General features: G+C 41.2%; 1 protein-coding gene across 5 annotated transcripts in view; it reads right to left on the reverse strand.

Moving 5' to 3' along the window:
• The window catches only part of LOC133350644 (palladin-like), a 148,313-nt gene that overhangs the window by 100,653 nt on the left and 32,327 nt on the right, over positions 1-15,333 (reverse strand). For all 5 annotated transcript variants that reach the window (XM_061565240.1, XM_061565237.1, XM_061565239.1 and 2 more), the window contains 2 exons: positions 6,131-6,306; positions 3,875-3,938 (listed from right to left, as the gene is read on the reverse strand). In XM_061565240.1, coding sequence (XP_061421224.1) covers positions 3,875-3,938; positions 6,131-6,306 — 240 coding nt within the window. The remainder of the gene's footprint in view (positions 1-3,874; positions 3,939-6,130; positions 6,307-15,333) is intronic.

The following is a 15,333-nucleotide window of genomic DNA, read 5'->3' on the forward strand; positions in this document are numbered from 1 at the left end:
CATAATGTGTAAAAAAAAACCCTGGAAAAACTGTAGGTTTGCTCAACCCAAGAGTTTGGATCTCGACAGATCGGTCCTGTGAGCTAAGTGAAAGAAATAACGATGATAATCATGTGACTGAGTGTTAGATTGCTGCACGGATCAAACACTATTCTCTATGAATGAATCGAAAACTCTTGCATAAGTGCTCAGTGACAAATGCTGTAAATAAATCGGGTGGTTTTGTCTCGCAGTCAGCTGCATTTGTTTAGAAACCCTACGTGTATGAGAATACACTGCTCGCTTGTCCCTGGGTGTAGGCCATTTCCACAGAGCATCGTGGATATTTTAAACCAACAGATTTCGGTTTGTAGATGTGCTTCCAAATTGTCAATGTTACCAGAGTTCAGAGTCATAATCTCATATTTACATCGTACAGCCTAAGCTAGATATTGTTTGTATTCGTCTTCCCGTGTGTGTATATGTGTAAAGATAAATCATTGAACCTATTCACGCAAAGCACAGTGAGAGGGAGTCGTTGCACGGCAGAGAAATATTTGACCTCAAAATAGAAAAAGTGGAGTTATCCGTGCATTACGTAACCCCCTCTGACATTCCCTTAATGTGGTGAACTAATCTCTAAACGCTGAATATATTCTATGGTTCTTTCGGTAAAGTCACGTAGATAGAAAAAATTATAACAATAAAATAATAAAAATAAAGTGACTACAAATATCACGACGTTTCGATCGCAACACAAGCGGTCGTCATCAGGAACAGGGAGGTTAGCCTCTGAGGCAGAGGTCGCAATCGGGTACCCGATACCCGTACCCTACCCGATACCCGGCTACCCGTACCCAGACGGGTACGGGTACGGGTACCCGTTTGCGACCCTGGTGCGGCCGGGTACGGGTACAGGTAGGCCGTGAGTCACTGGTGAGTAACCGTTTGTCACTCATTTCCCAACGTCTTGTCTCTTCTCACAATTCAAGTTCCTAGAATCAACCCACCCATGCCTGCAACATGGCTTCATCCCAGAGGTCGCAATCGGGTACCCGTACCCTACCCGATTCCCAGCCGGGTACGGGTAGCCGGGTATCGGGTAGGGTACGGGTACCCGTTTGCGACCCTGGTGCGGCCGGGTACGGGTACGGGTAAGGAATCAAAAACCCGTTTGCCACCTCTGCTCTGAGGGCAAGCTGCTTATAAAGGTTTAGAGATGGGCGGGGCAGCTAATGTTAATGTAGGAGAGGGCTCCGACACCGGCAGTAGGTCTAGGCCTCGGCAAGGTCAGGTAATTTACCCTTTTTACTGGGTAAAAGGGAAAGGGTAAAGGGTAGGGTAAAGGGAGTGCGGAAGAATTGCCCGGTAGGGTAAAGGTGGCGCGAAGTATTACCCGGTAAATACGGTACCTTGTTTACCGCTCGCTAAAAGCTCCGTGGCGCAGTCCGTGGCCTCCATTTAAAATTTGAATCATCGAGAGTATTCTATATGAATAAAGCGCTCTACCTAGCATTTACCTGTTATAAACCTTGTTCATGTGTAGTACCCCAGTAATTACCCTGTAATCGGGGCATTTGTATGGGGTAAGTGTAAAAGGTAGGGTAAAGGTACGCCCGTTGCCTTGCCGAGGCCTAAGTAGGTCTATACCAATCAAAGCATTGCACCTCGTTCCACACACCCACACTGCTGACAGTGGAGGTTGACAAGAAAACACAAATCAAGTATTTTGCCCAAGGTTCATCCATCCTGACTGGAACTGAAACGGAACAAAGTTTATCCGAATTGCAGGACACATTTTTTCATGACAGCTCCATTTTACATATACTGCCATAGCAATTACAGTTCAAGGAAATGTATGTTTCATGCTGATACAGTGTCCATTTCAAGAGATTAGACAACTATAATTCTTCAGTGTAATAATCTAATATTTTAAATGCCATTCTCAGTGAGCCTCGAGGAAACAACAAGTTGGTGCTTCCGAGTTGAGTTATGTTGTGAAAGCCATCCAGAAATAAACATGAAAAATGGGTGAATAAATTAAAGTGCATATCGAAGGCAATGCATAAAGCTGCTGTGGTCTCATTAAACTTGAGCATCTGGGAAATGTATGTAAACTGCTATAAATGTTCAAAATGTGCTTTCATGCATGATTATTTCTACTCAATGCTCCTCAAGCAAGGGACATTATCTCTTATTGAAATGTGGACAAAGGACAACAATGAGATATTACAAGCAATTAAAAAATGCCATCTTCTATAATGTACTTACTTGAGGCATGCTATGAATTATGTCTCAGTGCCGCTGATGCCCCCTTTATAGCAAGCTGGGAGTTTAGACAATCACCCACAGGAATTACCAAGTGGTTGTCGGAATAACAACCGTTGACTGCAGCTCAGCTCAGTAGTGAATACATCAACCACAAGGCTGTCGAGCTGCAATGTATACTTAGAAAAATATTCATTCCAAATCCTGCTTAAATATCCACTCTGTGGGTGGTCGGTCAATTCCATTGCTGCTTCCAGCATATGGAACTCCCTGCGCTCAGCCATCCGCAATGTGTGGATTTCGTCTCTGTTGATTTCACGTAACCCACCTCCTCTCTACTGTCTAGGGCAGTGGTTCTTAATCCTTACTGCAGCCTTGCACCGCTTTGGTTCTCAATCATGAAAAAATTATGTTAATAAATACATAGAGGTTTTGATGAAACAAAGTAGTTGTACTTACGTGCCCGTGCTTAATTTGTGTTTCGACGATTTACCTTCATAAATAATTCTGACACGTCTCGCACCCCCAGAAAGGGCATCTCGCACCCCAAGGGGGTGCATGCAGCCCAACCACTGGTCTAAGCCCTCGGGTTAACATTACTCTTATGCGCACACACTCACAGCTCTACAGTTTGACTATCTCCTCTCGTGAATGTGTACATATATGTATATGACTTTGTGTAATATACACATTTCGCTCGTACTAGGAGGGTAATAACGTGTGTAATATGCTGGCCGCATTTTCTGTTCCATGACACTCACTCGTAAAACCACATTAAACTTCCTGTCGAGAATCGTGCAATACTTTATATTTACACGCATTAGTCAAACGTGCATTGTGTTATAAACAAATTCTGAATGTATGAGCAGGTGTTTGTAAATATAAGTTCACAGTTAATCCTGCAGTTTTGCCATCAGAATATCCCCTCCAGCATTAATCTTCTAATTCCATGATTTATATTTCTGTTGTGCTACGGCGATTCATGTTACGAGACGAAAATATTTCCATGCGATTTAACACGGAGGCTTTCGCGACCAACATTTATCTATGAGAGGTTTTTTTGGGTTAGATCGCATGAATATAAATGTGTCGTTAAACCCGCCACCACCCGACGCAGCCAATTAGTAAGGTTTGTCACGTAAACAAAACATGCCAATTCGTTACTAGTTTAGCACACGGGTGTGTTGGAGAGTAAATCCACAACATTTACAATTCAAGTACGACGTAATTACAACCAGCCTCATCAGGCGAGAGCCAGAGTTGTGGAGAAATCCTTCTGTTTCTGTCTTAAAATTTGCCATTCAGAAATCAGCACCTTCCAATGATCTGCTGTCCGTCAGCCATGGAAGAGGACATCACAAAACTACTTCCGAAGTAATTTCAATAAACATATTTATCCATACGAGGGAAATTCATTTCACATGCCTGCCTTCTCTTGAACCCAGGAACTCAGTGTTTCCAAATCAGTGCCTTGACCCTTGAGTCACCCATCCATCTCTACATTTCCTTGTATGTTAGAAGGCTGTGTATAAACGTGTGTGGAAATATGTTTTGTATCGATTGATGGATGAATGTGCAGACAATCAGGTACATGGGAAAATGCAGGGATGGAAATTGCTTTGCTTACTGAGCCAAATCATCTTCCAGGGAAGCTGCACTTGCCTCCCCTTCTGAATCTGAGGATGTGGCACCTGCAAAAAAGACGTGGATTAGTCTAAGTTTCTAAAACCATCAAAACAAACCCAATGACCATATTCATATCTACCGCAGATGCATAATTCACCCGCCTTTAAGTAAACACATTTATGATTGTTGTGGCTATCCATAAAAGATATATGAATTATTCATGCCCAAAGACAGGAATTATTTTATTTTAAGTTTCGTATGAATACTTTAAATTATGGTCTTTTCATTCCATAGATTTGCCATTTTTTTATTTGTATGTTTTCCATGCACGTAGATATAATACAGACCGGGCAGTAGCCTAAAGATGCATATTTGAATTTCAAAAACAGTAAGAGATGTTTGTTTTATCTCTCCTCATTAGTGAATATACAATAACACACACCATCCACACTGGATTATACAGCAGCATTTTTTTCCTCTCGGTTTCTATGCAATTAGTTAACCAAAGCAATAATGCGATATTCACTTTGCTAAGTATTATAATTTGATAATCATCTATTTGCTTGTAATGTGATTGTCTTGCAATTAAAATGTGCGACTCATGCTTTAGTCATTATGAAGAGAAGCAGCAATGGTAGGACTCCAGGGAGGTCTGAGCAAGGACATGAAGGTTATACTATTTTTTGCATCACTTATCCAAACAGACGACTCTATAAATTCAAATTTACACATATATACTGAGGAATTACGCCTTTGCATTCAGCGAAAGCCACAAGGGCAAATGCAACAACATAAAAATAGCCTACACAGTTGATATCTAATAAAAACACACGAGTGGATGTGTGCATTTGTGAGTCACATCCACTGTGATATCATTAAAAAACATCTGTCATGCATCAGTGATTTAAAGCGCATTGTTAATTGCACTGCAATTCATTAATTTGTCAAGATCAAATCATGGATTTACAGTTAAACTTCCATACATGGTAAAACTTAGTTAATGTAACGGCCATAGTAAGAGTTTTATTTGTAAAAATAATTTATTTGCAAAAGTAGCCACAACATGAATTTATAGACCCACAAGAGTTGGTGAAAAGGCAGTGTGCCCTTAACAGGAGGAACAGATACAAACCGGTATAAGCAGCACAGTAAACGGTGCTGATTTCACTCGTACATTTTACATTGCTACCGCCAGCACCCGTAGAGCTAATGCTATGGTATTCTTTGCAAGTATGTGTTTATAGATATTAAATACATACAGGAGTTATGTTGGCTCCCAAGCTTACATTGTATTTGGTTAACTTATGGTGCCTTGAGTTGTTGCCCTGGAGACCAAGAGATGAATGAGCAATTCTCTTTGGTTTTTTCGGGAAAGTCGCGTAGGTAAAATATTAATTAAAATGAAAACAAATAAATTAAATCACGACGTTTCGGAGGCAATATAAGCTTCCGTCTTCAGGTGGAACCGTCACAGCAAAATTCACATGATACAGTTATTTTGCTGTGACGAAACGTCGTGATATAATTTATTTGTTTTAATTTTAATTTATTTTTTACCTACGCGACTTTACAAAAAAAAAATCAAAGAGTATGGATCCTTGCAGTCACGAAAACTTAAAATCTAGAATGATTGATCAATGTTTGGTAACCAGGTTGATGGCATTAGTCGTGATTTCTCACATTTCACAATGGGCCGCGTGCAGGCCGCGATGTTGATATGGAAAAAACTAAAATGGATAAGTGAACAGTGAGCATCGCATTAAACAGTAGAACTAATTGGGATGCCTATAATAAATCGATGCACTAGAAGCGATGCAACTGGCTGAGTTATCTGAGGCAAGCACAGCACACCACCCCATTGCTTAAATGCCTCCCTCCAACGTGCACATTCATCTGATGCATGTGCACAGCACACCCCTGCTATTGAGCAGATTGTGCCAATATGCTGCGTTATCTGATACAGACACACAACACATCCACGTGATGCAATATTTGGGACAACACGCTCATTTATCTGACATGGCTGTACCTAACCCAAGAGGTTGTCCATTGCCTGCCAATATTCTGCCTCATGGCTCATGCGGGGGGGGGGGGGGGGCATGTCTCCCAATCAAGCTCCGTGTTTTGATGAGCAGAAATTAGCTCTGAAGGTGCTGGATGTGAAGCCCGTTTCAGCTGGTATTAATTGTAATTGAGTAGCAAAGCAGGGTAGCAATAACACAGTCTCAGAACCAAGTGTAGGTGTAGCCCATCCCACCCTCAATGTAGATCTCTGCAGATGTGCTGTCGGTGCCGTCCACGTTGGAGGCCAAGCAGGTGTAGCGCCCCGTGTCCTCTTGGAAGGCCTCGCTGATTATTAGTGTCTGCAGGTCCGCGTTCTGCAAGATCTGGATGTCTGGAGAATTCTCCAACTCCTTCCCCTCACAAAACCACCTGCAACGAAAGGCACTGGAGTGAACAAGCAAGTTTTTTAAGCAAATGCTGCTGGGTTACGAGATGTTACTGGTAAGAGCGCTCCATATAAACTGACGCCTTTTTCACTGTGAAAGGCAATACCGTACATAAACTCATTATGCATTGTGTCCCCGCATATCAACTCCTATTGTACGCCAGTATTTTGTTGAATCAAGAAAACTAGGCCATACAACCCCCCCCCCCTTAATATTGCTTTCCATAATTAGTCGCCTTGTGAGACAACAGGCTTCATGAACAGTCACTGCTAATTTATGGCTTCCGATATGAATCCTGTCGAGGAATGTGTGCAGCTCGTATTACATGGGGTATTAATCTCACAAACTTCTGACATGATCACAGAAACTATGTTGGGTTTTTCATGGGTTCCCTCCCTCCACACTGGATCAGTGCCAAACATTGATACACTTTCTTCCTTGTTAAGGATTATGAATACATTAACGTGGCCATTTGACCTTTCCATGGCTATTCATTTCCAAAAACAAGGATGCAAAACGTTTATATTTAATGTTTAGTCATTCGTAGTTAATGTTTAAAGGTCCGTCGTTAGCGTCTACATATACGTATAAAATAGAGTGCAGTGTTTGATGTGGTCACGTGCATGTATGTGCGTCATTTATAGGTGTTTTGAGGACAACTGAGTTTAAACAAGAGATGCAAGCATACATTGGTGGTTGCAGTGATGGCAATGGTAGTGGTATGATGATGATGATAATAATTTCACTTTACCCCAAGTCCACTGAGAAAAATACTTGTTCATTAGTTTATATAAGTGAAGGTGATTTGGTTTGCAGGTGGGTAAATGAGGGCCTTTGTATTTTGTTAACCTCACATTACCCTTTAGTTTATATGGGGCCGTGAGTTTAGCTAATGGGCCATATTGGTCTGTAACACAAAATAACAGGATGTGAGGGTTTCTTTCACCAAGATTTGTATCTAGGGGGTGGTGGAGCCTGGGTGAACAGTCACGGACTGCCCCTGAGGCAGGCACGCAGCACAACCGCATAATCCAGCATGGGTGAATGCAAATACACTACTTCTCTTTGAAATGTATATAGTGTCCCTGTACTGATCACAATGGATGCTGCAATTAGTGGACATCATTAGCAGAGATTGGACTTGCCATCCAGAGCACACCGGTTTGTTCTCCCAACATGTATGTTGAGACAATTGAGAAATGTTCTTAAATCCTCCCAGAGGTGGTGGGGTAAAGTAGGGGTCCTCTCACTTCCAAGATTTATGGCCAGTGTGGAAGAGTAGACCAAGCCCCCTCCAGCAGGGCTCTCTAGAGCTCATATTCGAGGGCCTTCTGCTTGCAGTGGTTTGAGCTAGCAATTGCAGGACTGCACCTTAACCATTTTTCTACTCATAACATGAGCTATTTAATACGTTAATACCATAACACAGACATCATTTAATACATTAATGAGGGAATTTACCATTTTTACCATACAGAATATGCCACACCCATGACCCTTCATGAACTTGTATCGGACTTATATCGTGCTGCCATATTTACTTAGAACATAATTTCAGTAACAAATCTTAAAACCGTGTAAAAACCATCACAAGGCTATGGGTAGTATAGCTTATTGTCTACTTCATGAGGCGAGAGAGACGTAGGCTACACGATGCACATAGATAAAAAAAAGCTGCTTTATAATGCCTTTCACCATTTTTTATCATGTAATGTGCTCTCAACAAGACAAAGTGATTTGTTACGGATTTAGAAAATTCGTTTCCAAGTTTTAAATTTTCTCCAGCTTTCAATATGCCAGAAAAATGCATTTAAAGAAATGCAGAATTTTAGAAATTGCTTTGAAACCATTGTGGCAGATGGTTTGCTTCAGATGAAAGGTTTGGCAGAGAAGGCTAAGGGAGAAGCCAACATCTGTTAACAAAAGGCATTTTTTTTATGGAACGCACAGGAACATCCGTGTACACATATGTACTTTTACAATTATTTTAATGAACTGCAATTAAATGAATGTCAAAGTAAAAAAACACACACACATTTAAAATGAAGAAGACTAATTATCCATAAACAACAATGTGAAATGGTATAGTCACAAATATCAATCTTACTGTTTGACTTACATTTGTGTTATATATGGCGATTACGTGTTTGGTTTTTACAAGTTATTACATTCTTGATACTGCACAGCGCTTTGCTAAATGTTGAATGAAAGCAGATGAAAGTGTCATATCATATTCTTAGGTTTTTTCGGTAAAGTCACAAACCGTACCTCTCCTTAACAAAGGCTCAGTCTTTTGTTATGCAGTCTATTCTTAGTCTTAAGCCTCACCTTACCATATTAATTAAAAGTGTGCCGTACTTGGCCCTTCCCCCCTCCAACCATTATATATACGGAGTGGTAGCTCTTGTAATCTCTCATTTACTTGATACAGCTGTCGTGGCTGTGACGGTTCCACCTGAAGACGGAAGCTTGTGTTGCCTCCGAAACGTCGTGATTTTTATTTTATTTTACTTTTATTAATTTAAATTTTTTACCTACGTGACTTTACCGAAAAAACCTAAGAATATGAATCCTTGCAGTCACGAAAGCTTCAAATCTAGTGTCATATCATGTCAAATGCAAGAGTTTATTGTTCTACAACTGTAATATGAACAGCTTAATCGTGTTACACAACTCCTACATGCAACAGCATACCGTTATCAGGCATCACGCCTGCACAAGTTTATACAACCCATGATTGCTAAAGTGTTGTGTATCTGGTCGTGAAGGATACTGTCCTTGTAGACACATTCTGTAACTGGTCCGATTCACACATTTTAAATCTCACACGACATTTTTGCCATGACGAGACCATTATTTTCACCATGGGCAAATACAAAATAAAAATCTTTGATGCTATTTCGTCTTTCCTGTCTTTGGGAAATATATTCTATCCAGGATGGTATTAGTGATAACTATAAAATATTGGCAGCTAGAAAAACACATATATAGCATTAGCATAGACAATGGTCACTCTGTTTTTTTCCAAGTCCAAGGAAATCAAAACAGCACAGAACTGTAACTGGAATCTTTTCCAAAAACTCAACTTTATTCCAGTAATTCTCAAGCCCATGCCTCAGAGACTCATAACCATTCCAACTTTCCATGTCTGACCGTCAAGAGGATTGGGTATTGCATCTCCGCTGATTTGTATGTAACTAGATATGAATGGCTGCAATGGAAAGCTGGACTGAGCGAGCATTTTTGAAGTCTGCATTCGGAGTCACAGGCATATAATGAAAAACTATTTGTGTTGTATGCTTTCGTTGTAACCAAACAATGTCAAGTGCACAAGTAGAGTGTGTAAAACGAACGGAAGACGGTCGTAAAAACCCACTGCATATTTATTTAAGCACAAGCGTGCACTATGTCACGGGAAAGCTTAGGGATGAATAGTGACCATGTCTGTCTGTATATCTCAGTGACCTCACAGGACATATCCATCATCACACTCCCCTTCCGTGTGGCCTTGATGCTCCAAATTAGCATATATATGTATATATAAAATAACTTTAGACTCGACACGCGGAAAGGGCCTCTCTATTTGCGAGTTTTATATTTTTTTCGAGCTCCTGCCTCGAGCTGCTGGTGATTAATTAAAGCTATCATGTGGTTTATATTTGTAACAATATGTTCATGTCCCTACATTGCTAATAAATGTGGTGGAATTTTGTATAAACAGGGCTACACAGGAGACAGTGGCCTCGAGGCTGCAAGTCAAGGCCATGCAAGTTAAATAGTTCCTTTAGCGGATACCACAAGTAAACTATTTTTACGCTCCCACATACATCAGAAAGTGATTTGTTCAAGAGTAGTATCTTCAAGGGGTTTGTTTGCAACAAAGAGCATATCCTTACAAGGCATCCTGTGGCATGAACACCTGGACAATGCGGTTACAGCTCTGCCAGTGTTTACAGCAAAAAGGAAGCGTAAATGATACAGCTTTAAATATCACAGCTGGGGCACATAAACGAGTGTGCTGTGTATTCATATAAACACAACATAATATTGCACTGTGTACGTTACGCACGTACAGCTCACATGCTAAAACACAAAATATTTCCACCGATGAGGTATATTGGTTTCAACAACGTTACCAATATATTTGCAGTGTTGTTCAATTACCATGGACTATGACAGACTGTTTCTGTAAGGAATAACAATCAATGGACAAAACTTGCAATGAAAGGCAAAGAGACACAAATCAATTACTACATGAAATCACAGGACAAATAGGAATTGTACAATAGATTGCACCTACATAATACCATGTGAAGTTGTGTATGCACGGGAAAACGTGCAACCTACAGTGGACAATCTTGATTTGAAGCTTTCGTGACTGCAGGAATCCATACTCGTTGGTTTCTTTCGGTAAAAGTCACGTAGGTAGAAAAATAAAATGAAATAAATCACAACGTTTCGAACGCAACACAGACGGGCTCTTGTGTTGCGTTCGAAACGTCGTGATTTATTTTATTTTATTTCTACCTACGTGACTTTACCGAAAGAACCAAAGTCTACAGTGGACAGATAATGACGATTATCCATGCTCAGTAAATAACCAACAGCCAATTCTCAACGAAGACTTTACACATCCTGTAATAATAAAGCAAACGAGTCTGATGTAAACAAAATAACTACAGGACCTCCTACTTTGCGTTTAGACCCAGGTATATACTGGACTGCCAATGCATGTTTTAATTCCATTCACTTACTTTTTTATGGTAGTCTGTGCAAGCAGAGTAAGCAATGTCAGTCCACCTCTATTAAATTTAGCACGAGTCTGTCAATTATTTCATTATTCAATCAGAAAGTGTTCCCCATACAAAGAGATTAAACGGTTAAATTTGCGCATTATAACAATAGATTCGTCAACCTTCAGCAAAGCATTGCGCATGCCTCCAAACCCACAGTTAGTTAAACTTTTGTTTCTCTCAAAATAACACTGTATAGTATGAAACGTGTCTTTTATAATACTGTACATGAAGTCGTGTATTATACAATACGTAAAAAATATTACATGGCCAATGTGTGTGTGTTTTTATAAATCCTTTATATTAAGTTTGCTTGCTTGCTTGCTTGCGTGCTTGCGTGCTTGCTTGCTTACGACCGTGCAAATCTTTCGGTCGTTTTTTAACCCACTTCCCGTGATCCAATCGAGCTGACATTTTCCACACAGACTCGTTGTGCGAGACAATTAATGTTCGTGAAAAAAAAATGTCAAAAATTTGACACTGTTTAGGGAAAACAAATTAAATATTTAATTACCAATTGCTTAATACTGGCAGACAATCATCTGACCCATAGGTGGCAGCCATCTCAAGCCAGAGGACGAGAAGACTCTAGCCGCCACGCATATAAAGGATTTATAGTGAAAAACTTTGTTTTTACGGGTTATACTTATTATTCGACCTGGATAGGCAAAAATATGCATGATGAAACAATGTGCATTACAAGAGATGCAGCCTGTTCAATGTGGTCGTTGTCACAGCAACATTAGTCCGATGATATTCCCTTGAGAAGGCCAGTCTGCCAAAACATTGAGGTCTTCCTTTCCTCTCAGTAACAGTGTTAAAGGATATCTAATTATTTTAAATTAATCTGGTGATTTTATATCTATAATACTCTTAGGTTTTTTCGGTAAAGTCACGTAGGTAAAAAATAAAATTAATAAAAGTAAAATAAAAAGCACGACGTTTCGGAGGCAACACAAGCTTCCGTTTTCAGGTGGAACCGTCACAGCACGATTGCTGTATCAAGTAAAGAGAAATTCCAGGAGACCCGACCTTGTATATATACTGGTTGAGGGGGGGAGGAGCCAGGGTAGGCCCCTGGATCGGAGTTTTGTATTATTATTGTGAGGTTGGTGCGGCTGAGGCTGCAGCCTCAGTCGTACCAACCTTACCAACCTTACCACAATAATACAAAACTCCGATCCAGGGGCCTACCTTGGCTCCTCCCCCCCTCAGTCAGTATATATACAAGGTCTGGTCTCCTGGAATTTCTCTTTACTTGATACAGCAATCGTCCTGTGACGGTTCCACCTGAAGACAGAAGCTTGTGTTGCCTCCGAAACGTCGTGATTTTATTTTTATTAATTTTAATAGTTTTTTACCTACGTGACTTTACCGAAAAAACCTAAGAGTATGAATCCTTGCAGTCACGAAAGCTTCAAATCTAGAATTTATATCTATAAGTTCACTGAAGCAGCAAACTTGTTATAGTAATCAGCTCTTTGTCAGTCGACTGTTGGATGGGACGCTTCCCACATGCCGTGTCGGCCATGGGGGGTTATTTGAATCCACAGCGGTTCACTACTTCGCTCAGTGTCGATTGTCGAAGGACTGGTTCAGCTCTCACTTGCCACCGATGTTCGCCATGATCAGAAATCCACCTCGGGTTCATAGCACAGTGTGCTAACCGCTGTGCTGCACCGCCAGCCCAGCAGCTTGATGCCTAAATAATATTGTGTGCTGCTTCGGTGACACTTCCGAAAAAAAGAGGTGGATTAATGAATCACTCTGTGAGAGAAACGGTGAACCTCACAATTAATGCTCCACATCTGGGCTGCGTGCTTGAAGGCTATTTGAAAATGTGCGGCACATCAATCACAGACTGTACCAGTTCTCAGGGCTGCTCGAGTGTTTCCTTCACGCGCATCCATCTCCCTCCCCCTTGCCGGCTTTAGAAATGATTATGAACTCAGTTTTGTAGCAATAAAAGACCATCGTCATCTGTATGCTGAGCGGCATATTTCATCCGGGCAAACTCAGGCGGCAGACTTCAAAGCAAGCATTTTGCAAGGGGAAATGTGACATGATAAGACGACCAAATTTAGCCGTGACAATATTGCCATACAATTGACTAATCCCACGTACAATGCACGTGAAAAAAACCCCCACAAACAACAAAAAACGGTGAAAATAAATTGATGGTGGCCAGGTTATTAAAAAAAAATCCAACGGCGGTCAGCACTTTGCTCAAAATGCCTTCAGCAGTATTGGCCCGTGAATTGCGCTGCACAGATGGGCAGATGATTAATCGAGGGCACAGGCTGCAACTCTCTGAGAAAAGTGCACGCAAGCAAAGCCGAGCTCGCATCAGCTTGCCCAGAGTTCACGCTCAAGCGGGCGAACGTGAGCCGACGGGGCTCACACTACACCCGCGCCAACTCGAACCCTTCCGTAACAAAGACAACGATCCCCCCGCATAGCCTCAACAGAATGTTGGGACAAGTGCCGTTAGTGAGCACCTATAAAGGCTGGCATGGCACACGAGAGGGTGGGTGGCTCCCCACAACGCCCGGCCCCCTTTCTCTCCCCAGTGGCGATGTTTACGCACCGCACCCAGATACTCATTTGTGGCCGAGTCAACCTAGGGGTGGCCCAGGATCGGTAACAGATAATTGTCACGGGTGTTGGCCGCGAGCAGGAATCAAACTCGGGTCTTCAGGCCGGTAATGCGGCTCGCTAACCACGACACTACCGCTCCTTCCGCAACGCTCACACACGCACATCCTGACAGCCGTACCTTCAACAGAGCTCTAGCCGGGTTGTATCGTTCATTCCGTGCATGGAGCGATGTACTTGCATGGTGATTCGATGAACTTTCACAATTTATTGGTGTCACGATTCAAGTCAAGGATTGATTTTTTAAAAGTGTAATATTAACACGTAATGTGCTAATATACGCATGATCCCATGCATGCACTATTAACATAATGCATTTTAAGAGATCTGTACATCATTACATTCCTAATTTAAACAATCCTGGGTCGCAATGTAAACTGTTCGAGCACTTTTTAAAATTAAATCTCCACCCATGTGCAGGTGTATGAGGGATGATTGACTGTAGTAAATTGATATCAATAAACCCAAGTGACATCAGATTTGGACTTGAACCCCCCCCACTTCACTAATGTGAACTGACCAGTGAGGTGAACTATGCTCAAACAGCCCCCCCCCATAACTGAAACCGTGTGGGAAGGCCTTCAGTAGAAAATTGCGAAGGGGTGTACATTATTAATTGTATACCGTTCCTATGATAATATCAACAACGTCTACTCAGAATTATTTATACTAGTCTATAATATGATAATTGGTTTTTTACCCTTATGTCTGGCAACAAAACTGACACCTTTTTTTTCATTCAAGGAGCCATGTTTACATAGACCACAATACCTGCAGTCATAATGCAAACAAAAACATAACTCTGATAGTATATAATACTTTACCATGTAAAGTAATGCAATTTTCTCTAGTAAAAATTTCAACCGTTATATATTCTATGTATATTAAGTTTTCATTTATGGTAAAAAAATGCGACTTCCGCGAGAAGTATAAATGCTAAATTTGTCCTTAAAATTGTAAAAAAAAACATATATATACTAATTTCCTCCATCTACCCTTCAGCGTCTCTGGGTCTTGCACAGAGTGAAGGTCAGGTGTGGCAGAAGCAATAAATGCAGGGCCCATGGGGGAAAAGGCAAGCGCGTTGAAGAATTGGTAAACTGCCAGGATAGAGCAAGATAAAATAGGCAGCGTTAAGGTGTTTGATGTGCAGGTTTGTAGTCCAGAAGTTTTCACTTTGAATGTGTGCATACCGGCATTCGGAGAGAGAGAGAGAGGATGGCAACTACAAAAAGATGCCAAATTGCTTTGTAGATGTAGCTACAGCCATGTATTTGGTGATAAAAAAAAGTCTGCTGGCATAAGTTATATGTAACGGGTTGAGGAGGAAATACTTTGAAATAGATATGTGTACAGTACACTATGCTTATAAATTTTATTGTAAAACAGATGGTAACAGTGCCGCAAAGAAGCAGATGGAATCTTGGTCCAAACACAAACAAAGACAAAGACCCCCCGTATAGCCTTAACAGACTTTTGGGGCAAGTACTGTTAGCGAGCACCTATGAAGGCCGGCACGGCACACGAGGAGGAGGTGGGTGGCCAACACCGCGCCCGGCCGC

Source organism: Lethenteron reissneri, chromosome 34, assembly GCF_015708825.2.
Source record: "Lethenteron reissneri isolate LAM-NWPU_2019-01 chromosome 34, ASM1570882v1, whole genome shotgun sequence".
Taxonomy (NCBI): Eukaryota; Metazoa; Chordata; class Hyperoartia; order Petromyzontiformes; family Petromyzontidae; genus Lethenteron; species Lethenteron reissneri.